General features: G+C 42.0%; 1 protein-coding gene across 1 annotated transcript in view; it reads left to right on the top strand.

The window, feature by feature from the left end:
• The first annotated feature begins 15,611 nt into the window (after positions 1 to 15,611).
• Positions 15,612 to 25,975, top strand: part of EFCC1 (EF-hand and coiled-coil domain containing 1) — a 240,689-nt gene continuing 230,325 nt past the window's right edge. The window contains exon 1 of the mRNA XM_078661434.1: positions 15,612 to 17,841. Within this exon, the coding sequence (XP_078517560.1) occupies positions 17,110 to 17,841 (732 nt within the window). The 5' untranslated portion in view covers positions 15,612 to 17,109. The remainder of the gene's footprint in view (positions 17,842 to 25,975) is intronic.

The following is a 25,975-nucleotide window of genomic DNA, read 5'->3' as shown; positions in this document are numbered from 1 at the left end:
GGGGTGGGGGTCATACTAGGGGTCCGGGCCCTATGAAAGGGACCAGGCTTTAAAAAACGCAATCACTAACGACTCTGATTCAGGCTTTGACTGAAAAGGATTCCGACACTGCTGATGTTCAAGGCTGGAGAAGGACAGGGTCTTGTGTCTTTAGGCCCGAGTAATGGACTTGTCAGATACTACTGAGGCCTATCTACCATGTTTATTGGATTAAATTATAGCTCTGTCCTTGTGGGTCGCCAAATATTAGAGACTTTGGCAGAAAAAGACGTGAAAGAAACAGAAAACAGACACTGAAAAGACAAGAAATAAACTAAGCTAGGGCATTGCCTGAGATCCCCAGAAACAAGAGGAATGAGTGACCAATAACATCAAAAGCGATTGATGCACAAGTACCAAGATAGATGGAAATTTATGATTGTGTGACTTGTTTGAATCTTTGACTAATAGAAGATCTGTTTCTATTGGTGGAGTGCTATCATATAGCTTGGAATAAGGTAACATAACACAACACAATACTATAGCATAACACACTGTAAGATACTGCCATATAGCATCTAGCTGCCTTCACTCTTCCCTCTGCCCCCTCCATTCCTTCATCACTTCACCCTTCGTCCCTCCTTCACTCAATCTCTCCCCCAATCCCCTTATTCAATGTACCTATTCCATCTGATCCTTTATTGGTTCCAAAGTAGCATGCCACTCTCCGAAAAAGCACTTCAACACCTCATCAAGGGTAGCAAGCGCTATACAAATGCAAACCTTTTTACCTCTTCTAGCCTTTCCCTATCCTTCGCAATCGAAATAACTGACTAACATATCCACAACTCAAATTACTTTCCTATCTTCACTATACTAATTCAACACTAATCCTTTATGCGTTACGAATTAGCATGCTATTCGCCGAAAAAACGCTTCAACACCCCATCTAGGGTAGAAAGCGCTAAATAAGGATCACTGACATAATATTGAGGAACATAATATCGAGTAGCAAAAATAGAGTTTGTATCTACAAACAGGTAAGTACAAAAATATCGAGTACAAAATATTGTTTACAAAAATATAGTTTAGTAAAATATCGACTTTATTAAGTCTGAATAACAGTGTTAAATTAAAAGTGTTAAATTAAATTAATATTAAAATTATTTACTAAAATATACTTAAAAATACTTAAATTACCTTATAATATTTAAATAATTAATGAAAGTTATAAAAAAATTACAATCATATTTGTTAAAACATATATATATAGTAACATAATATAATTAAATAATAATCAATATTATTACCGTAGGATAGCGTAGAGGTAAAAATTACTATTCCCACTCCAGTGGGTGCAACAGTAGGGAAAGCGTTGGATTGCGTAGGGGTAAAAATTACTATTCCCACTCCAGTGAGTGCCACAGTAGGGAAAGCGTTGGATAGCGTAGGGGTAAAAATTACTATTCCCACTCCAAAGAGTGCAACAGTAGGGAAAGCGTTGGATAGCGTAGGGGTAAAAATTACTATTCCCACTCCAAAGAGTGCAACAGTAGGGAAAGCATTGGATAGCGTAGGGATTAAAATGACTATTCCCACTCCAAAGAGTGCAACAGTAGGGAAAGCGTTGGATAGCATAGAGGTAAAAATTACTATTCCCACTCCAGTGGGTGCAACAGTAGGGAGAGCGTTGAATAGCGTAGGGGTAAAAATTACTATTCCTACTCCAAAGAGTGCAACACTAGGGAAAGCGTTGGATAGCGTAGGGGTAAAAATTACTATTCCCACTCCAAAGAGTGCAACAGTAGGGGAAGCGTTGGATAGCGTAGATGTAAAAATTACTATTCCCACTCCAGTGGGTGCAACAGTAGGGAAAGCGTTGGATAGCGTAGGGGTAAAAATTACTATTCCCACTCCTAAGAGTGCAACAGTAGGGAAAGCGTTGGATAGCGTAGGGGTTAAAATTACTATTCCCACTCCAAAGAGTGCAACAATAGGGAAAGCATTGGATAGCGTAGGGGTAAAAATTACTATTCCCACTCCAGTGGGTGCAACAGTAGGGAAAGCGTTGGATAGCGTAGGGGTAAAAATTACTATTCCTACTCCAGTCAGTGCAACAGTAGGGAAAGCGTTGTGTGACTTGTTTGAATCTTTGACTAATAGAAGATCTGTTTCTATTGGTGGAGTGCTATCATATAGCTTGGAATAAGGTAACATAACACAACACAATACTATAGCATAACACACTGTAAGATACTGCCATATAGCATCTAGCTGCCTTCACTCTTCCCTCTGCCCCCTCCATTCCTTCATCACTTCACCCTTCGTCCCTCCTTCACTCAATCTCTCCCCCAATCCCCTTATTCAATGTACCTATTCCATCTGATCCTTTATTGGTTCCAAAGTAGCATGCCACTCTCCGAAAAAGCACTTCAACACCTCATCAAGGGTAGCAAGCGCTATACAAATGCAAACCTTTTTACCTCTTCTACCCTTTCCCTATCCTTCGCAATCGAAATAACTGACTAACATATCCACAACTCAAATTACTTTCCTATCTTCACTATACTAATTCAACACTAATCCTTTATGCGTTACGAATTAGCATGCTATTCGCCGAAAAAACGCTTCAACACCCCATCTAGGGTAGAAAGCGCTAAATAAGGATCACTGACATAATATTGAGGAACATAATATCGAGTAGCAAAAATAGAGTTTGTATCTACAAACAGGTAAGTACAAAAATATCGAGTACAAAATATTGTTTACAAAAATATAGTTTAGTAAAATATCGACTTTATTAAGTCTGAATAACAGTGTTAAATTAAAAGTGTTAAATTAAATTAATATTAAAATTATTTACTAAAATATACTTAAAAATACTTAAATTACCTTATAATATTTAAATAATTAATGAAAGTTATAAAAAAATTACAATCATATTTGTTAAAACATATATATATAGTAACATAATATAATTAAATAATAATCAATATTATTACCGTAGGATAGCGTAGAGGTAAAAATTACTATTCCCACTCCAGTGGGTGCAACAGTAGGGAAAGCGTTGGATTGCGTAGGGGTAAAAATTACTATTCCCACTCCAGTGAGTGCCACAGTAGGGAAAGCGTTGGATAGCGTAGGGGTAAAAATTACTATTCCCACTCCAAAGAGTGCAACAGTAGGGAAAGCGTTGGATAGCGTAGGGGTAAAAATTACTATTCCCACTCCAAAGAGTGCAACAGTAGGGAAAGCATTGGATAGCGTAGGGATTAAAATGACTATTCCCACTCCAAAGAGTGCAACAGTAGGGAAAGCGTTGGATAGCGTAGAGGTAAAAATTACTATTCCCACTACAGAGGGTGCAACAGTAGGGAGAGCGTTGGATAGCGTAGGGGTAAAAATTACTATTCCCACTCCAAAGAGTGCACCAGTAGGAAAAGCGTTGGATAGCGTAGAGGTAAAAATTACTATTCCCACTCCAGTGGGTGCAACAGTAGGGAGAGCGTTGAATAGCGTAGGGGTAAAAATTACTATTCCTACTCCAAAGAGTGCAACACTAGGGAAAGCGTTGGATAGCGTAGGGGTAAAAATTACTATTCCCACTCCAAAGAGTGCAACAGTAGGGAAAGCGTTGGATAGCGTAGATGTAAAAATTACTATTCCCACTCCAGTGGGTGCAACAGTAGGGAAAGCGTTGGATAGCGTAGGGGTAAAAATTACTATTCCCACTCCTAAGAGTGCAACAGTAGGGAAAGCGTTGGATAGCGTAGGGGTTAAAATTACTATTCCCACTCCAAAGAGTGCAACAATAGGGAAAGCATTGGATAGCGTAGGGGTAAAAATTACTATTCCCACTCCAGTGGGTGCAACAGTAGGGAAAGCGTTGGATAGCGTAGGGGTAAAAATTACTATTCCTACTCCAGTCAGTGCAACAGTAGGGAAAGCGTTGGATAGTGTAGAGGTAAAAATTACTATTCCCACTCCAGTGGGTGCAACAGTAGGGAAAGCGTTGGATAGTGTAGGGGTAAAAATTACTATTCCCACTCAAGTGGGTGCAACAGTAGGGAAAGCGTTGGATTGCGTAGGGGTAAAAATTACTATTCCCACTCCAGTGGGTGCAACGGTAGGGAAAGCGTTGGATAGCGTAGGGGTAAAAATTACTATTCCTACACCAAAGAGTGCAACAGTAGGGAAAGCGTTGGATAGCGTAGGGGTAAAAATTACTATTCCCACTCCAAAGAGTGCAACAGTAGGGAAAGCGTTGGATAGCGTAGGGGTAAAAATTACTATTCCCACTCCAGAGAGTGCAACAATGGGGAAAGTAAATACTTCATATATTATTTAAAAAAATATAAATTAATATCTATAAAAAATTAATATAAAGTAATTACCAATTTAATATAATATAACAATTAATCAATTAAAATTACTAATTAAAATTAATTATTACTATTAGTTGTATCTACAAACAGGTAAGTACAAAAATATCGAGTACAAAATATTGTTTACAAAAATATAGTTTAGTAAAATATCGACTTTATTAAGTCTGATTAACAGTGTTAAATTAAAAGTGTTAAATTAAATTAATATTAAAAATTATTTACTAAAATATACTTAAAAATACTTAAATTACCTTATAATATTTAAATAATTAATGAAAGTTATAGAAAAATTACAATCATATTTGTTAAAACATATATATATAGTAACATAATATAATTAAATAATAATCAATATTATTACCGTAGGATAGCGTAGAGGTAAAAATTACTATTCCCACTCAAGTGGGTGCAACAGTAGGGAAAGCGTTGGATTGCGTAGGGGTAAAAATTACTATTCCTACTCCAAAGAGTGCAACAGTAGGGAAAGCGTTGGATAGCGTAGGGGTAAAAATTACTATTCCCACTCCAAAGAGTGCAACAGTAGGGAAAGCGTTGGATAGCGTAGATGTAAAAATTACTATTCCCACTCCAGTGGGTGCAACAGTAGGGAAAGCGTTGGATAGCGTAGGGGTAAAAATTACTATTCCCACTCCTAGTAGTGCAACAGTAGGGAAAGCGTTGGATAGCGTAGGGGTTAAAATTACTATTCCCACTCCAAAGAGTGCAACAATAGGGAAAGCGTTGGATAGCGTAGGGGTAAAAATTACTATTCCCACTCCAGTGGGTGCAAAAGTAGGGAAAGCGTTGGATAGCGTAGGGGTAAAAATTACTATTCCTACTCCAGTCAGTGCAACAGTAGGGAAAGCGTTGGATAGTGTAGAGGTAAAAATTACTATTCCCACTCCAGTGGGTGCAACAGTAGGGAAAGCGTTGGATAGCGTAGGGGTAAAAATTACTATTCCCACTCCAGTGAGTGCAACAGTAAGGAAAGCGTTGGATAGTGTAGAGGTAAAAATTACTATTCCCACTCCAGTGGGTGCAACGGTAGGGAAAGCGTTGGATAGCGTAGGGGTAAAAATTACTATTCCCACTCCAAAGAGTGCAACAGTAGGGAAAGCGTTGGATAGCGTAGGGGTTAAAATTACTATTCCCACTCCAAAGAGTGCAACAATAGGGAAAGCGTTGGATAGCGTAGGGGTAAAAATTACTATTCCCACTCCAGAGAGTGCAACAATAGGGAAAGTAAATACTTCATATATTATTTAAAAATATATAAATTAATATCTATAAAAAATTAATTTAAAGTAATTACCAATTTAATATAATATAACAATTAATCAATTAAAATTACTAATTAAAATTAATTATTACTATTAGTTACCTATTAATCCAAATTAATTACAAATTAAACATTAATTAATAAACAATTAAAACTTATGTGACAATTATTTCGAATTAAATACAATTAAATACATTGAATTATTTAATTAATTATAAATAAATTACTTCCCACCCAATTCCCCTATAAACCCACAACCCGCTACAGAAAATAAATTAGTAAAATTAACATAATTAGCAATTAATCAATTAATTAAAATCAATAGCCAATTAAAATTTAATTAATTACCAAATATAAATTAATTAACAATTAATTAAAATTGAATAACAATAAATAAATGTACATATTTTATTAATTATAATTAAATTACTTCCCACCCTATTCCCCTATAAACCACAACCCGCTACAGAATTTAATTACTCAAACATTTTAAAAACATATTTCATTATTTAAAATTAATTATAACATAAATACACAATTTTCACACATATAATAACATAAAAAACACTATAAAAAATTCGATACTATTCAAAATTCGATAATTTTAATAACCTATATTATATACTTCGATATTTTAACTTTCTATATTTTTAACATTCGATATTACATTACTTACCTTAAAAACGATATTTTTGATGTCTATATTCTGTCCATTCGATATTTTGTCCAGTCAATATTTTGAACTCGATATTATGTCCATTCGATATTTTGTAGTCGATATTATGTCTGTTTACCGCTAAATAAATGCAAACCTTTTTCCTTCTTCTATCCCTCCACTATCCTTCTCAATCCAAATAACTGACTAACATATCCACCACTCAAATGTTTTCCTATTTTAACTATACTAATTCACCACTAATCCTTGATGGGTTCCGGAGTAGCGTGCTACGTGCCGAAAAAGAGCTTTGACGCCTCGTTAGGGGTAGTAAGCGCTATATAAATTCAATTACAATACAATACAATAACAATAAACCAAAGCACATTGCTAGGTAAAGGTTTCCATTCGCCTGGAGCTTGTCCTGCAGTAAGTTGAATATGTTTTATTGCATTATAGCATTTATATATATCTTTCCTACCACTGATGAGGCCCCAAAGTGCTTTTGGTGGGAGAGCAAGAGACATCCCCATGAATGTGCATGGATGGTGGAGTGTTTTTTTTTACTTTATTGGTTTTGTCAAGGTATACAAAAAGCGTATAGCAGTGTGCGCAAGGTTGACCCAGGCAAGAATTTACATATAACATGAAACATGTGAGGGTGGTACCCTCCATAGTTATCCCGGGCCTCACCCAGCGCCCATTGGTGTCTGGTGAACAGGACAGGAAAAAGAAAGGGTAAAGGAAAGGGAAAGAAAAGAAAGTAAAAAGAGGAAAGGGGGAGTACACGTTTTGGCGAGCTGTAGTATCATCTTCGCTTATCACCACATTTGCATGCACAAGGTAGAACAAAATTGACACTTTTACAACCCATGACTGTCCATTGAGTGCCGCCCTTATGCATATATCATCGGTACAGTTAAACAGCTGGTACGGTAGTAAAGTTTCTACCAAGTTCTTTAGTGCTCTGGTGCAATGTTTTAATTAGGAAAAATGTTAGTGTCTTGCGTGAGTCTAGGTGGCAGGGCTGAATATTCTAAAATAGTGTGCAGCGGCCTACAGTTTTTTCTGCCCAGTCTTGATTTCACCTCATGCTTTGTCCTTCTACTACTCTGTAGTCTACACTTCCTCTCCCTGTATGCCAGACTTTCTCCTAAAACTGCTTCTTCTTTGTCTCCCTTTCTCTCTCTTGCTCTACGTCAAAGTGTGATAATGAAGAATAACAATTAAGGGCCAGTTCCCAAAATAAGTGCCGTCGACCGACCACCTACAACCATCGCTTAAACAAAACACTGCGAACTTTTATCAGTGACATGAGGCGACGAGATGTGTGAGGGAGGGAGCCTACATATACCTACCACAATTACCTTATCGCCTTCTCCATCATCTGGCAACTAAGTCCTTGTAAAATCCATTCCATCAAGGCATGGGACCTGCCCCCTGCCCTGTGGGAAATGGAGATAATGAACCAGCCAATGGCAGTGCTGTATAGGGATACGCAGGCCGGTCCTTTTCACAGATGCTGCCTCGGTGAACTTGGCGTGACATCAACAACTCCATCACTTTACTTTGAACAGTATAAGATTTATATTATTTCTGCATTCGCGCGCGCCCCTTTCTTTGTAAACGGAAGGGACGGCAGATGGGCTCTGGGCGGCTTCACAAAGGACCAAATGTCTTCTAACCCCGCTGCTCTGGGTGGCTATGCCCCAGGGCCCGCCAATCAATAGCAACCGCTCTGGAGAGTGCAGGTGTTGCAGTAAAAGGCCGGCTGACATGTTTATGGTCTGGTAAGGGCCAAGCCAGTCCCTAAATCAATTATGCCCACTCAAAGGGCTGCTTGCAATTAAAATGGCGAAACCGCGCGCGGTTTACAATCCTTTCCTCAGGCACGCACCTAAGAACTTTCTAGAAGTTTCACGACCAACGGCGCTGCTAAGGTCTCTGTCGAGTTTTAGAGTAGCAGCTTATGTATAATTTTGAAAAAAGGCTCTCGCGACCTCTGTGCATATTTTGCCTGTTTTGTGATGTTTACAAACCCGAGTGCGCGGTTCAGTATGTTGTATGAAGCACGTTTCTCGTGTGGTTTGAATTTAAGGCCTCGTTATTGTTTCAGGGAAACTAAAGCTATTTGTAGCTCTTTTGCCAGCCGAGGCACAGTATGCAACCAGAGAGCAGCTTTAATCCTCCTACAGAAATGCAAATACTTTAATATCGTTGATTGAAGAAAATTCAGCTTACAATTTTTGGCACAAATCTAGATTTTTTCAGAATCGCTTCCTCCATTGCATTTGGTGAAAGTGTATTCACGCCGATGAAATTCACAAAAGTTTGCAATTCACAATTCCTTCTACTAGTCTCCTGCCTGCATCTCCAGACTTTTTACGCAAGGAGCACTTGCAGCTTAAAAAGGTTACTCAAAATACCAGTGAACAAGATGTCTGTTTAAAATATGTAATTTTATTAACTTTTCATGGAATTTAACGAAATTTAACAATATGAAAAAATGTTCTTCCTGTGTTTAAGGGTGCTTTTTTAAATTCTTCTTTTCTGTATTAGCCCCTCCTGTCATCCTGTTGGGAAATTAATATGGACTGTAGATGCGGATTTTTTAATCAAATAATATTTTAATATTGATTTGTTCCTCCAATGAAGAGTGACTTGTAATTGTGTTGTTCGATTTGTTTCGAGTGTCTAAGAATTTCGGCACAAACCGATGTGTAATTGAACCAAGCTTGATAGGTAAAGGATATCTGGTTGATGGTTACAGATGTAAATGATGTCATACGCGCTTCAATGGCGTCAAGAGTAGTAAGCACCATATAAATGAAATTACAATACAAGGTGGGCAGCTAACAAATTAACAGGGAGAGCAGAGTCAGAGGGATGCCAGTGGCTCTACGAGCACATGCATGAGCCCAGCCCTGAAAATGTGTGTCCTGTAACTCATGCAGCAAACAGCATGTAAAATATGATAAAGTCTCTTAGAAATTAAAAACGTGTATTTCTTTAACATGCGAAAGCGTTTCACCTTAGTACATCAAGTGATTTTACTACAATGAGAGGTACTCATTTGAAGTACAGATTTTAAACATGAACTCTGAAACCTTTCTTCCACCTCCACCACCCTGGGGACAATGCAATTAGTGAACTAAGAAGCAAATTAGTTGCCTTTTTGTGGACGGAAACCATTATATTCTATTAAATAACCACAAGGCGTTTTTGTTCAGCTTGCATTCTGCTTTCATATCTGATAATGAAAAAGCGGAGGCTCAGTGAATTTAAATATTTTCCTAGGATCACACAATTTAGTTAAGCGTGGAAGCTGGGATTGTTCTTAGGTTTTCTGGTTTCACTTTGTAGAATTCAGCCCCTCAATGGATTTCTCTTTGTCTCTCCTTTGACATCAAACGGTAATGCTTTGTCTTTGATTATTGGTGCCTGAGTGACAGGCAGAAGCCACATGACACCTCCCTTCGTTTTGGACTTGTGGTTCCAACAGAACCTCAAGTTGAGGCAGAACCAGGCATCAGGTTCGAGCCTGACTCGAGCTTTCAGTGGCTCGCCGACCTCTAACTATAATACAATACAGTTTGGAATGGGGGCATTTAAAGCGGTGGGCGTAGGGCCGGACTGACTACCGGGCGCTTTGGAATGCTGCCGAGCTGGGGGCTGATTTCACTGCGGTGGGTGCTGATTTCGTTGATGGAGACTTGCGTGTGCTTTGAAATAAACAAAGCAAAATTAATTTCGTTCAGCACACGCAGGTCCCCATCAACGAAATCAGCCCCCAGCTCAGCAGCATTCCAATCCGGCCCTGGGTGGGCGGAAAAAAGTGAAGAGATGTGTGGGGGAAATTGCACTGTGGGTCAGGGAACAGTTACAGTGGTTGGTGGGAGCAATAGTAGTGGTGGGTGGCATGTACCAGACCATATTAATTTGCCCATATTTCATAAGAGAATGTCATGGAGAACATAAACTCTGCCACTGCACTAACGCAGTTTCTCTAAAGTGGAAATTGCTATTTAAGACTTTGCATGTGCCCCTTCCCCCGCTAAGTAGTATCGGTGAAGGGACTAAAAAGCAAATATCTCTGGAAGAACAATCCGTGCTTCAGTATCGACGTCACAAAACCAAGGCTTGCCATGGAAAATGCCTTCACGAAAGATAGGTGCTTTGAAGCTTTGAAACTAGGCCGCTCTGCAAAAGGTACCTTTATGCACCAGCACAATAGGGGCAGCTGCACCAGTTCTGCCAGTGGGGTGTTACTGAAGCAGACAGGCCAGAGGGGCCTTTTGTTATTTTTTTTATTTGGAAATTAACAAACAGATGGGAGGGCTTCCTCGACCCTGCTGCCTGTTGATTTATGGGCTGTCATTTCGTTGTTTTGAATGAAACAGCACACAAAACACATAAATTGTGGCGCGTCTTTCATTTGACGATGTTCACGTGGAGTGCATGCTTTGTGATACACAAAACATTGTCATTATTTTACCATATCACTAGGTTTTATATTTGAAAATCCTTTAAAAGTTGACCTGTTAAGATCTGTGGTGGCTAATGTTTGGAAAAAGGGATTTATTGTGTTTCCTTGAATGTGACAGTCTTTGAGGTTTGTGGTTTCACACTTCTAAATTGTCATGTCCTGAAACACTGGCTTGCTGGGGGTCAATGAAACAGTGCTCAAGTTTGCCCTTGGTTCTTGACGAATTCCAGCTGGGAAGTGGTTTGGAAAACAGCTTATAGTACATGATATGTTGTGAGATAGCTCATTGGTTTAAATGCTTGCTCCTTAATTCTGTGTCCCCCTTACTAAGTCTGCAGTCAGGGAATCTGGTTTGGACAGGACTGTCTCAATCTTTCATCCTTCTGAGGTCAGAATGTAGCTACAAGCGTTGGATTAGGCACTCTTTACAAGTGACCCAGCTTTAGGTGTGATTATTATTGCACAGGTTAAAAAACGATAGTGAATTGCACGGAATTAATCGTTTGCTGCAATTATTGCCTTTACCGAGTTTTGTCCCTAAAACTAGGACCACTGGACTTATGCAGCAGGGGGGGGGGGGGGGGGGCTAAAGTATGCTTATGTACTAGGCTGTACATCATTTGGGTACAATCCAGGCTGATATATTTTGCCCTTCTTTATAGCTGGATTAAAAAATTCATAAACCGGGCCACTCGAATTATGTGGTGGGTAGGACCAAACTATGTAACTGGCTTTACTAAATTATGCAACAAGAAAAGGTAAATTATGCTGCATAACGTGACACATTTTGTGATAGTATTACTTTATTATTCACCTCATTAGTACCAGCCTGACACTGAAATACAGCACCTTTTGATCCTTTTGAGCTAGAAACAACATTTTTATGTTGAAACTTGCAGATTATGCAGCAGATGATGGATTATGTGGTAAATGCAGCACACCCCTCATTATGTGAAAATGCCACAAATGCAGAATCGCATAATTCCAGTGACAATGCCTTAAATGTGACCCAACAAGCCGCTTACTGTGTCAAAATCTGCATTTTCCGATACTGCTGGGCTTTTTTTCCATTGATAAATATTGGCTTGTTTGACCTGCTGAAATGTACCCAGGAATCTGTGTGTTATCGCATCCAATTTGTACCTGGTTTTAGTAAAAATGCAATACTCACAATTCCAATCTGTGCGAAGACACAAGTTACAACCCATTCTGGCCACTGGTAATGAGCGCCTAGTTGGTTAAATATTTTCTACTGAGAAATTTGGTGATCTAGAGGTCATCAGCTTAACTAAATACAACTAAATTACAGAGCTTAGACATAAGACTTAAAACAACAAGTTACTGTTATGCCTGTAAATTTTATCGCAGTAGCATTAAATAAGCAGATTTTGACGGCGGTATTGGAATTTGTTACTGGTAAAAGATGGCATTTGAATTTAGAGTACCAAAATAATATATATTGAAATACAATGGATAACAATGCAAAGTATAGTATATGGGGCCAGTATTATGCATGTGCAGGACACCACCAACTAATTAAAAAGCTGCTGGCGCTTTTACATATCATTTCAGTACCCGCACAAATATGTGACCAATATTAGTGACAAATTCCTTCACCACTGACACAAAACTGTTTTCCTGATCCACCCCTACTATTTACAGTGCTTTGAAAGTGCAACTCTGTGGTAGCATGTGATTTGTAAACATACAGTTATTATAACCTGATCCACAGACTTGGAGACATAGTCACTCTGTTATTAGAGAGTTTAACAGTACTTAGGCAGTGCTTGCGTGCCCTGAGATCTAAGCTCGTACATGGGCGAAGGATGACACTGTTCCGCTGTGGTCAGGGCCTGCTTATGTTACATCATGGCTAACAGGATCCTGTTCTGATGAGGCATCTCTGGAAGTAGTGAGAGCGACAAGTCATGTCAGTCATGTCAATAGTACTTTAAGCATCATCAAGGTGCTGTTTAAGACTAGAGCCACTTTCATCATTAACGTACTGTGTAGGTACTGCTCTAGTCTCTTCATCTTCATCATCCCAAACTGTTGTGCGCCATGCCAGCACTGCTTTCACCTTCTTCATCAGCATAATTTCAGCACTGCTTTTGACACACTTATGAGCCTTGCCAGCACTTCTTTCCTTCATCACCATTCCTATCCTGCTTTTGACACACTATCGTGCCTTGCCAGCACACCTCTCATTCATCACCATTCCTATCCTGCTTTTGACACATTATTGCGCCTTTCCAGCACACCTCTCCTTCATCACCATTCCTGTCCTGCTTTTGAAACTATTGTGTGCCGCCCCAGCACTGCTCTCATCATTTCAGCACTGCTTTTGACAGACTATCATGCCTTGCCAGCACAACTCTCCTTCATCACCACTGTCCTGCTTTTGACACTATTTTGTACTGCGCCAATACTGCTCTCATCGTTTTAGCACTGATTTTGGCACACTATTGTGCCTTACCAGCACACCTCTCCATCACCATTACTATCCTGCTTTTGACATTATTGTGTAGCGTGCCAACACTGCTCTCATCATTTCAGCACTGCTTTTGACACACTATTGTGCCTTATTAGCACTAAGCCTGGGTGGAATTCCGCTATTGCAGAACTACGCGAAGTGCAAAGAAAACTCCGCCGTGCTATGCGGAGCCCTGCAAGCGGCGGAGTGCGTTAGATAAATGCCGCTCGCTGTGATTTTCAGTCCTAGATGTTTGTCCGCATTGTGCACCATGCACAGCGCAAGCGGTCGCTGCTTCCTTTCTGCTGCTGAATTAAATTTTTTCTCGAGCAGCAGCTTTCTCAGCGTGAGCGGAGTGAGCATACGCGACCACTCGCAATGAGAAATCTGAGCGCCTGTGTTGAGAAATCTCGCCGGGAAGTTGACTTTCCACACTTGCACTCGTCAACTTGATGTTGACGATCACAAAAGGGTAGAAATCTTGCCAGGAGGTGAGTTTTCCTTGCTCGCCAACTTGACAAACTTTTTTTTTTTAAACTGTTCTTATTGATAAACACCACAAACAGCACAGCAAGGCCTTCAAGTCTCAGCATACATTTAGTTATACAATCAGTGTGAAGTGACAATTCACGCATAAATAACACTTTGACTCATTATTCTGACACTTATTCTGCAGCAGTGAACGTTTCATGTATTTCGACCTCTCTACGTCGCAAATCCACTTTTGGAGACAGGCAAATCTCCCTTCTATATGTATTCCATGCTGCCCACTTACGATCCCATTTTTTGGGGCATCCTCTGTACTTGAATACGTCTTTTTCAGCTATCATGGCTCTATCCATGTCAAACTCTAGTACGTCGCACTCCCCCCGACCCCACCCCAACTGTGCAATGTTTTGTTTGGTTATGGCCCACCCCAGTGATACCCAAGTTTTCTCGGTTTGAGTAAAGTTAGTGGCGTCCCATATATGTAGCAGGCACAGTTGCAGGGTGATTGTTAATTTCTTCCCCCAGCAGTCTCTAAGAGCGGAGTTTTTTGGAACTCCCTGAGCTCCGCAGAACGCGGAGTACGGAAAAATCTGCAAACTCCACGAGCGGAGCGGAGTTCACCGCCCAGACTTAGTTAGCATACTTCTCCTTCATCACCATTCTAATACTGCTTTTGACACTAATGTGTGCCACGCCAGGACTGATCTCATCATTTCAGTACTACTTTTGACACACTATCGTGCCTTGCCAGCACACATCTCCATCACCATTATTATCCAGATTTTGACACTATTGTATGCCGCGCCAGGACTGGTCTTATCATTTCAATACTGCTTTTGACAATGTATTGTGCCTTATCAGCAAACCTCTCCTTCATCACCATTCCTATCCTGTTTTTGACACAATTGTGTGCCGCACCAGCACTGCTGTCATCATTTCAGCACTACTTTTGACACGATTGTGTGCCCTAGCACAGCTGCCCTCATCATCATCAACCTAGCACTACCTTTTAATACCATCAGGTGCTATGCCATTACTTTTATCACTAATCTTCATTAGCATAGTTCTTGCTCTGCCTATGACACCTATGTGTGCCATTACAGCACTCCTTTCACCATCTTCATCACCTTTCCAGCACTGCTGTGGACACTATCCTCTCATCTTCATCATCCCAGACGTGCTTCAGACAATAACCCGCAGCATTCCAACGTACATCTTCTTCATCATCATCCCAACACGATCCCCATCCATGCCATTGCTGCTCTTATCATCATCACCAGCGCAACCTCTGACACTTTCGTGTACCATGCGAGCCCTTCTGACGTCATCTCATCATCATTCCAGCACAGCTTTTGACATCACCATGCATCACCCCAGCAGTTTTCTAAACATCCTTCTAGCTTTTGACCCTGTCGTGGTCCATGTAATCACTGCCCTCGACATTATCACCCTCCCGGACCTGCTTTTGACACCATATAGTGTACCATATCCCAACACTGCCCTCGTCATCATCAAACCAGCTCAGCTTACAACAACATGACGTCCCACCCCAGCACTGTTCTGGTCATCATTCTAGCTTCCGGCAGTATCGTGTGCCACGGCGGTACTCCTTTCATCACTCCCGCACTGCTCCCATCAGCCGCACGCCCCATGCAGCGCTCATTCATTCATCCCTGAGCTCCAGCGCGCGCCCCTTGATTAGGACTGCCGCCTCTGATGGGGTTTGAAGAGCCCGGCGGTCGGGGCTGCACATAAAGTTTTCCAGCTGTGGTCCCGAGCGCTTGAAGTAAAGCAGAAGGGCTCCGAGGCCCCGCCCCGTGACGTCAGCGCGAGGCAGCCCTCTGAGGATGGTCCTGCTTTGAGCAGACTTCAGCAGCGGGATCCGCGGACTGCCCGGACAGACTCCGCGAACCCCGACAGCCGAGTCCCGGCAAAGTTTCTATCCGGGATTCCTGGCTGCAGGAGGGGAGTGCGACCACGGACTGGGCAGGAAGAGACTTGGAAGTCCGGCAACCTGTGGACGGGGACACCCTGTGACCGCAGAGAGAGGGACAGAGCATCCCGGGGACTGGAAGGACGCCTGCTCGTTCCCTAAAATCTCCGCGCCCCGAGAGGCGCCCCTGCGCCGCAGACCCTCCTGGATGTGAGGCGTGTCACTGTCAGTGATACTCCGGGATGCAGAGGAAACCCCGTCTCTGCGCACACCTTTCCGCATACGTGACCCGCCAACCTGCCTGCCCCTAAAACCCCCCTCTCTATTCAAGGTAGTCCGTCCCAGAGGTGAGCAGCCTGCCTGTTATTTGCAACGCCTGCCCTCTGAGCTCCCCTCGCAGGGGCTGCAAGGGGCGCATGGACCACCATCCTTGCAGACAGAAGCGCGGTGCCCCTATTTTTGAAAAAAGTCTAAAATTGTCACAGAATAGAGAGGGGCAAGTTCCGTCTGATACAAGCCTGGCTCCTGCAGTCTCCACCCTTCTAAGTGAAATCTACACTCTAAAGACACCCATCGGGACCCTCCAAGACCCGCTGCAAAGAGACCCCCAGAGATGCCATCTTTGTCGGTGCGAGTGTGCCCCTCACCCTGCCCAGCTCACGTTAGCCCCAAAGAGATCCATTTGCTATAAAGAAGGGGACTTTTAATTGTAGCCACATTTTTCTTTCTTACCGAACTTTGGCAGGGTCACTACCCTTTTCCTCTTTTTTTTAAGCTCCCCTGACTCTGCTATGGCTAGCGATTGATCCGGTGCCACCAGGCACCCTTCTGCCACCCAGGCTGGAGCCTCAACCCAGGGCTCTGAAAAGCTGTGATTTGGATTAACTGCTAAAATCGGCTTCTTTTATCGTGACACGTGCTTGAAACGGGCACTCTAAAGTACTAATAACTTGCACTTCTTTAACTTTAAAGGAAACATACAGCACTTCTTAGCAGGAGTGCAGTGTGCAATGGGAGAGTACCAGCACTTCTCAGTAGCACACAGGAACTCTTGCATAGTGAGTACCTAACAATCTACACTTTTATATTTCCAATGTAAACACTTATTGTGACCTTGAATATTTCAACTCTGATGGTGGAGTGTTGTCCCTTGTGATGCAGCTTGCTGTCTTCTTCTAAGAAGAAACTTGACCTACAGACATAATTTCAGCTGACCGTTTCTCTTTAAATTGAACACAAAGGTCCTTCACAGTCTGTTCGCTGTTGAAGGAAGCTTAGCTCATGAGAGCCTCAGGTGTACCCTAGTTTGGTCACTGATAGCCATATAGTTATTGTCTCCTTGTAGATTGAAGCTGGGATCTTAAGACCCTAAAGGTATCTCACCTCTGGCGAGGAAAGCATGGTCATTGAGACCCTAAGGGGAGGCTGTAATGATGCAGCCCTCCTTGGATGTGAGCAGTGTTGTGGACCCGTATAGTCCAAGCCGTCCTGCTCGGAGGACTCAGTGGCTGGTGAGCGCCTTGGCCTATCACTACGGGCTGGATCGCGGGGTGGAGAATGAAATCATTGTGCTGGCCACTGGGTTGGACCAGTACCTGCAGGAGATCTTCCATCACCTAGACTGGCAGGGAGAGGGCAGAATCCTGGGGGAAGAGTTCATGGTTCTGTGCGGGGTGCTGGGTCTCGGACAGGAGCAGACCCACCAACGGCAAAAGGAGGGCGAGGAGCAGGACTTGGAGGAATGTGCCGGGTTGCTTGAGGACCTACCCCAGGAAGTCACCTTTCGACAGTTCCACGCTAGACTCTGTGGCTACTTCAGCACAAAGGCTGGGGTGATGCGGCTTCCAGTGGGAAAGGAAAGTGAGCATATCGAAACTCAGATACGACTACGGAGCCCACTGAGACGACGAAAGAAGGTGCTCTCCTTTCCAGGGAAGGGCATTGGGGGCAAGCGTGGAGCTGCTCCGGGCCACCATCATTCAGACTGTAGCCAAGGACAGACCTGTTCTTGTTCCCAGGAGTGCTACGAGGAAATAGTTGCTTTGGAACAGGCCGAGGACAGAATTATAAAGCTGGAGGATGAGAATGCAAGCCTGAGAGAGCTGGTGGAAGACATGAGGGCAGCTCTACAAAGCAGTGATGCCAGGTCCCTGGCACTTCAGGTGAGTGGCACCACAAGTCATCAGCAACTTCTTGTTCTTGATATGTGCATTGTATTACCCACACTAATATGTTCCATGCCTGTTCGGCCGGTGAGGTCGCTTTAGGTATTATGTCTCTAGTTATGGTGCAACCGGATCCAATTCTTCTACGTTGTAATTTAAGGGATGGTCTCTATAGATGGAGGAGGGTAATCAGACATCACCCTAGTGCGGGAACATGATGAGTCTGTAGTAAGAGTTATGAATGTTTGTTGTAAAAAAAAGTTAGCATGATTGCTGGAAGTGCTGTATTCTCTGATTTTATATAAAATGAGAGCATGCAATTTCTTTATTTGACCAGTCGGTGGCAGCAGAAGCAGGGACTCATTCATATGTACAAGAGGGAGAGGGTGCTACTCTTACTCTTACTGTTGATTAGAAGGCAGGTGAATCCTTTGTAATTGTATGGTTTTGTAATTGTATATATATAGCTCTTACTACTTAATACGAGGCGTCAAATCGCTTTTCGGCGAGTAGCATGCTACTCCAGAACCCTGAAAGGATTAGTGGTGAATTAGCGTAGTCAAATTTGAGTTAATTTGAGTGGTGGACATGCAAGTCTGTTGGTCGGATTGAAGATGATAATGGGGGACAGAAGAGGGAAGAGACTAGAAAGTGTCTATTGGGTGATCATAGTAGTAAAATGAGTTTTGGGATGATAAATCAAAGGTGCCTAACAAAAATGAATGTAATGAAACAGGTGCTCATGTAAACCGCTTTGATACCTGATATCCACGGTTCTAGGTCGTGCTATATAAAACACTAAAAAATTAAATTAAAAAAAAGGCTACGTGAGGGAAGAATTTAGAAGGGTTGTCTGGGAGATCTTAGCATTAAAATTAGGTTTGGGGTGATCCCAGGTGGAATAGAGGAGGGAAGAGTCTAGAAAGGGTTCTTTTGGAGATTCTAATAGTAAAATGAGGTTCAGGATGAGTCAAAGAGTTGAGGTTTTGAGCAAAGGAAGTCCTTGATTTCTGGGCACACACCTGAGGGGTACAGAAGAAAAAGATGGCATCTTCATGAATGTGTTGTTGAACCTATGCAGAGTAGAAACAGCATCTCCAGGCTCTCAGAGAAAAGGAAGTGGCACAGTCCACATGATTTCTTGAATATCAACAATTCATTGTCAGAATATGGACAGCCTTAGGATTGTTACACAGTTTGGGAGTTGCTGGCCATCCAGGAACAGCCTATTTCTCCCTCTAAGATGATCAGCTAGGTGTATGTGTGGTGCTGAGAAAGAGACTGAGTGCATTGCTAGTAGCTGTCGTGTCACAGCCTAACGCAGCTTTAGAACGGCAGCCCACTATCACTTGGTAGCATCCTTCATGAAAAATATGTCCCCACTCCAGATCCAAAACACCAAAGGGACCAACAGCTCGCCCTAGAGAACGAAAGTCAGATGCAACTTGGAAAGCTGGAAATTAGTTGTGAAGTGTTTTAGTTATTTTTGTTACAGTAAAAGTACTTACCAAGTGAAGCAAGTCGAGAAAATTCCTCAAAATGTCATATGAAAATAAGTGAAACACAATACAAATTTCATATACCATTGAACAAAAGTATACTTAGAAACATCCAACTTCCTCTGTTGACAGCTGTACTCCAATTAAGTTTTTTTTTTGTATTTTGGGAAACTTAAAATAAGCTATAGATTCTCTTCTTTTCTCTTCTTTTCCTTCTTTTCTTTTCCTTTCTCTTTTCCTTTCTCTATTTCCCCCCTCTTTCTTCTCCCTCTACACAAAATCTCCTTAAAAGCTTTTTCCCTTAGTAAAGCTCATTTACCCCTTTTGGGGTTGTTTTTCCAATTGTTATATATATATTTTTAATTCTTATCTCTTTTTGATGCCTTCTTCTTATGTACTGATGTTTTACATTGTATATCCTCTTAATAAAGCTCTTTAAACTAAAAAAAAAAAAAATAAGCTATAGGGTCTCTGAGTACGACTGGAAGTCCCCAGGTATTCATGGAAACCCATTTTCATCCTTTTTTTGTGATCTGTAAAAGATTTTATGTTGCTGCAACGGGGTTGCCCTATTTTCTCTTAAAACACCTTTTAAGATGGATCATTGTTCACCTTGTCAGCTTAGCCACAGTAGTCAGGATCACAATAGTGATATGGAATGATGCAGCACTCCTTGGAAATGAAAATGGATATCCTGTAGGCCTAGGGACCAAAGTTGGACCATCATATGGTTAAGGCCAACTAACCTGGTCTCCAAGGGCACAGTAAATCTTTCACCAAGTGTAGCAAAGATTCTTGCTGTGGAACTCCTGCTGCAGAATGGTTTAGGCTTGCGGTCCTAACCATGGTATTTTTACTTCTCGTGGTACTGGCTATGTTCGGGGATTGATGAAATATGTTTGGATTCTAAGCAGACCCGTATGCATTGGGAAGGATTTTGGATTTCAATAACTGATGCCAGTTTTCCAAAAATGTAAGGCATTGCCAGAGTGACATCAAACGCCCTTTGGCCATTGATACCATCAGAGTTGAGTACATGTTCTGTCCATAGCATCTCATTAGCCTCCTATTTGCTGTAGAGACACTAGGGATCCGACAAAAGGTGCAAACTACAGAAAGTAAAGAGGAATAGAGCCCTAGCCGCCAGTGGAATAGTTACGTTGTTGAAGTTTCTGCTAAAGAGATGGGTGTGTGTAACATGCTGATAGCAATTAAATAAGGACTATTGAGGATAGTATTGAAAACACCAACATGCAAGTCCTACACGCCCCTTTAGTTTTCTGATGCACTATTAAATGGATAGTGGTTTTTTTCCCTGGGACATTTAACTCTACAGCCTTAGCATTAACAGCAAACATCTTATTTTTCTCCCACCCACGCCCCTGAAACGGCAAAAATGGATCTTCAAAGACAGGATTTGCATTAAAATAGGAGATGCTTGGAACATCTCAGAGTCACTCAGTTTTGTTGTGAGGCAAGTTTGGAGATATCCGAATCATCCTTGAGATCTCACGTGAGAAGGGAATTCACTAAATGCGTTAAGTGGAATCTTGAAGATACTCAGATATCTACAGATTTGCTCCAGGAAAGGCCTTAGTGAATATGGTATAAGAGGGATGTTCTAAGTCTGAAATGCTCTGGGCATATCTTAACGTATTACTCTAAGACACATCTTATTGAATCGGGCCTCTGGTTTTAGTTTTGTTCCTCACAGCGCAGCTAGTCCGTCTAGCAAAACCAATGACCACAAACACAGTGCAAATATAAGTAATTGATCTTTTAGATTATTGCCCTTTAGTTAATGACTATGAGCAACACTTTTATTAGGGCCCAGCTTTTTTAAAAGAAGCTGATAGGGTCAGACTACACTTTTTTTAAACCCCATTTTATTTCAGTTTAAGAACAAAAGTCATGACACATTAACACAGTGGATAGTGTATGTCCTGCCCATTGCTAGCAAATTACAAGAATATTAGTGCATTGATTATTATTGTCACTAAGTAGCAAAGCCCAGTCACAAGATTCTGACAGATCTGGGTCATATTGTTCGTTAGCGAATTACTCACAAAAATATTATCCATACTTACCGTGAAACATTAACAACAAGAAGGTTAGACCCCCCCTCCCCCTGTTTTCCAGGTCTCATGAGGTGCCTACTGATAATACAACCAGCGCTTCAACATATATCAATGTCACAACGGGGGTCGAAGGTATGTCCTCGATCAGAATACCAAGGGACTTTGTGGTAACCTTCCCAGTGGTATTCCCATGCGCTTTTTCATTCCCTGTCAGTGATGAGAACAAGCAGTTCAAGGCCTCCAGTCTATTGGCCATTAGCTTAGGTGTGCGTCCGACTACTGAGGAGGAGTGCTACTCAGTGATGTCTCATTCTCTCCTCACCTCACTTCTTGCGACCTCTCCCAAATCCCTGCGAAGTCCAGGGATTCTCTTGACTTTTTGGTGTCTCTCCTTGCCTCGTTTCTAGCAACCTCTCCCAAGTCTCCGCGAAGTCCAGGGATCCTCTAGCCTTTTTGGTGTCTCTGAAGAGAATCAGGACCAGATCGATGAACCTAGACGTGAGTTTGCCCTTGCGTGGATATAGACCCAACAGACACGTTGTAGGGGACAGCGCTACATTTTGATTCGTGGTGTAATTAGCGACAGAGTACCCTTCACTTGATATGTATCAAAAACATTGTCCCGCAGGCACAGCAGGAGATGCCCCTTTTAGAAAGGCATGGACTGTAAAATGGTACCCAGGACTTAGGAACGTCCAGCTGCAGTCATGTTTTGGAACTGACTCTGTCTGGGCCAAACTGGAGCATTGTGGCCCTCGCACCTCGACGTTATTGATAGACAGCTTTAATGTTTAATTAACGCTGACTAGATCTCACCTGCCCCTTGACAGGGTATCGAGATGTCAAGAGCTAAATATTGCTGCTGCTGCGCAGTCGTTTTTGTACCCCATTTTGTTTTTGCGGCATGAATGTTCAGTTTTCGAATTCGACTGATTATTTAATGTGAGGGAAAACGATGCCGGTGAGTTTTGTTTCCGAATTAAAATGAGACTTGCCATGCAGACCACCCCTGACTCACAGAGGCGTGCATGAAAACTCCCAATGCAAACACCCGAGGTGAGTTCACATAAAGATAGTATAAATCACTGAGGAAGGAAGATACACTGAGGCACAGATTGGTACCCCGACACCTAGTCGCACGCAAGTACAGTTTCACAGATTGACACAAACCCACATTTTTTGGTTCTCCCAATCTGTCTTCACCACATAATTGCTGTCCTGGGATGGCCTGGAATCCTCTTCAAAGCCGAGCTTGATTTCTGCCCCCCATATCACAACACATGCTTTCATTAAAGTAAGTATAGTTTATGGGAGCTCGTGCCGCACGGCAGCTCATTAAGTCACTCTTCAAAGTTCAAAGCCCCCAGCTTGAGAATCGCTTTGCTCCGTGGCCCCTCCCACCGCACCGGTCACATCTGGGCTTTAAAGAGCTGAAACGCTAAACCGAGAGTGGTGTCGTGGGGGGAGACCCCTGCCCTGTAGTCAAGCAGGGGTGGGTGTCCTGGGAAAAATGGTTTCAGGCTGGCTTTATGCATTCCCTTTTAAACCTAAGACAGGATCGTAAATGTATGGCTAAGAATAAAAGGTGTTTACTTCTGTTGCACGCGCTGTAATGCAGACTTCCTTATTATTTGCACGCGGGTAAGGTGACGTAATCTTCATGTATGTAAATGAGTTAGACAACATGTTATGTATCAGCAAAGGCTTCTTATAATCCAGAGACAGTGGCATGGTTCCAAATAAGAGGGCTGCCTATAAAATGTGTGGGATGCTCCCGTGATTCACTTGCCTCCCGCAAATACGACGGTCTGCAGCTTAGGAATGGGGTCCCCTGAAGGGTGGCCCTCGTCAACCCATCAAGTGCTACGGTGGAGGTTAGATGTCTGTACCCAGTTGACATTGACCCACATTTTTGGAACTTGAAAGGCTGAAAAGGGGACAGCGCAAGAAAACCACCACCTGCAGGCTCCAAAGGTATTACTAGGTTTGTCATCTACAAACCATACATCATTAAATCAACACCACCTGCTCAGAGACGTGGAAGGCCTCACTCATCAAGGTCACCACAGACAGCTTCCCCTTTCTTCTGTCATTGTACTTCACAGTTGTGCCAAGGAAACTTCACCTTTCTGAGCCCTCAGGTCATTTGTGGTGCACCACAAGGGTTGGTGCTTTACCAAAACATCAGTGTCACAATAAGAAGCCCCAGCCGCGCCTATGAGCTAAAGAAGTCAAGGATTTCACACTTACTCTGAGGACAGGCATCTGTTCTTCAAGGTCATCTATCACCCTACAGTTTAAACAACCCTCTACCACACATCATATATTTATTGGCAAAGTCAATAGGCCTGGCTTTGAAATACCTGCTGGTTTTTGGTCATTTCTTTTTACTTGCAAGCATATGCAATAGGTATTAAAAGTGAAAACAATTTTTAAATTAAATCAATAAGCATTAAAAAAGTAAACAATTTGAAAGTGACATGCATGGATTTGCAAAAAAAAAAAAAAGTAAAATTAGCTATCACAAAAATAAATTAAAAAACATTAAATAAAAGCAGAACTGAAAGCAGAGATTCGCCTACCAGCCCTGGCACTAAAGTGGACTACTTTCTAGGAGGATGTACGCAGGTGCAATATCGAAATGCCTTAATTTTTAGTGAATTGAGCAAGTGACTGAAGAGGACTGACCATAAGCTGTAAGCTGTGTCGGAGGGAAAAAATGTGAATGGCCCTTGCACAGACCAATGGGTGAAGAGGGCTAAGGGAAAGTCCCTCTATCTATATATGATGGTACTTATTTTTTGGAAAACATGAAGCTCACGAAACAGGTAAAGCTGTCTCTACGCCACGCCTGAAAATGAATGGAGATCAAACGACTCTCGCTGAACAATGCAGGGAATGCAGTAAGAACATCATGAAGCGATTATAGAACGAAAGAAGATCCAGTCACCACTGATTAAGAAAGGTAAATACTTCCACAGCTGTAGAGCGACAGTAGATGAAGTGCAATGAGAGTAGTTGGCAGGATCTGTTCTGCAAATTAGTACCTAAAGCAGACTTGCTGGGACCCAGTCATATGCCTCCAGCCAACCAAAGTGTGTGGCCGGAAAGACATGTTGCCCAAGTTAAGCACCTTGAATGTAATACAAGCTAACAATCTTAACAAGAAAGTTTAAATAGCTGCAGTGAAATAAATCAAAAAGAGCCCACCATCAACCGTGTAGTCAAACTGAAACCAGATATGAGAGGGGTAGGACTCGTTGTGGAAGGCCAAATGAAAGAGAATTTCCTTTGTCTAGCCAAGAAATACTTATAGCCTGGGCAATAGAAGAAAGTGAATCCGTTTGGGAAATGAAAGTCTTTTTCTTCAGAAGCTGGTCCATTTAAAAACGCCAAGTATAAGTACATTTTCCAATATAGGTTTTCATATTGAGTGCTGAATCTAAAGTAAAATCAGAGCCTTCATGTGCTCATATGCCCTATGTCCGAGCTGGGGTCTAGAATGCTGAGAATGATCTATGTAATAGAATGTGGTTGTGTGTATGTGAGGAGTAGAAGCTAGGTGAGGAGAAAGAGTTGGAGGGAGGATGGAGCCCCAGAAGACCTACCTGCTCTTGCTGTCGACTAAGTGCCATCATGAAATAAAGACCTAATTATCTATCTCCTACCTGAGTGGCTCCAGACTCTATAGGAAGACCCAGTCCTCTAACTTCAACATCATACTAACAAAGAGCTAATTGTTGAGGCTCAAGATGCCAACTTGTTTGGTAGGAATAAGCCACATATGTTTTATCGTGGAGGATGGTTTACCACACAGTAGTTGAAGTTATGGTTGATGCATCTTTCGTCACCACTCTGAGCACTAGCATGGTGCACCAAATAGCAATTACTCAATATAAAACACCGAGGGCCTGATTCACAAAGGTAAACTTACACATTTATGAAAGTTTGCACTTTTGAAGTATTCACAAAGCTGCATTTTAAAAGTAAGTTTAAGAGTGTGGAGACTCCGCAGTGGGATCAAGTCGGTGAACTCTGCGCATAGAAAGATAGGACTGACCTATCAGTTTCTGTGCGGAGTTCTCCGTCCCGAATTCAGAGTCTCTGCACTCATAAATTTAATATTAAAATGCAGTTTTGTGAATGTGGAAAAAGTGTAAACTTACACAAACCTGGAAGTCTACCTTTGTGAATCAGGCCCTGAAATGTTACTTTCAGTGAGGTTGCTTCTTTCTCTGAGGGTTATTTCTAATCTCATCACTTGTCGCTCCCCAAATGGATTGAAAGTGCCGTCATATAGTGACCTCCTTATACCCTGGTATTTACTGTGTACTGTGACACGCATTAGATTAGCCACAGCCCTGTAGGTTTCAGACAAAATCAAGACTAGTGGCGCTGAGCATAACCAGGGAGAGGACCCATCTCTGCCTGTCCTTGTTTTTTTGTGATGTGCTGCACACCATGCATTGCTTTAGTGTTCTTTATGAGTCACAAAACAGCACTAGAGAAACAACATGCATGACAAAAAGGGAACATGTAGGTTGCACACACCCT

Source organism: Lissotriton helveticus, chromosome 9 (assembly GCF_964261635.1).
Source record: "Lissotriton helveticus chromosome 9, aLisHel1.1, whole genome shotgun sequence".
In the NCBI taxonomy this organism is placed as follows: Eukaryota; Metazoa; Chordata; class Amphibia; order Caudata; family Salamandridae; genus Lissotriton; species Lissotriton helveticus.
Note: the sequence above shows the minus strand (reverse complement) of the source record. Positions and strands in the feature narration are given on the sequence as shown.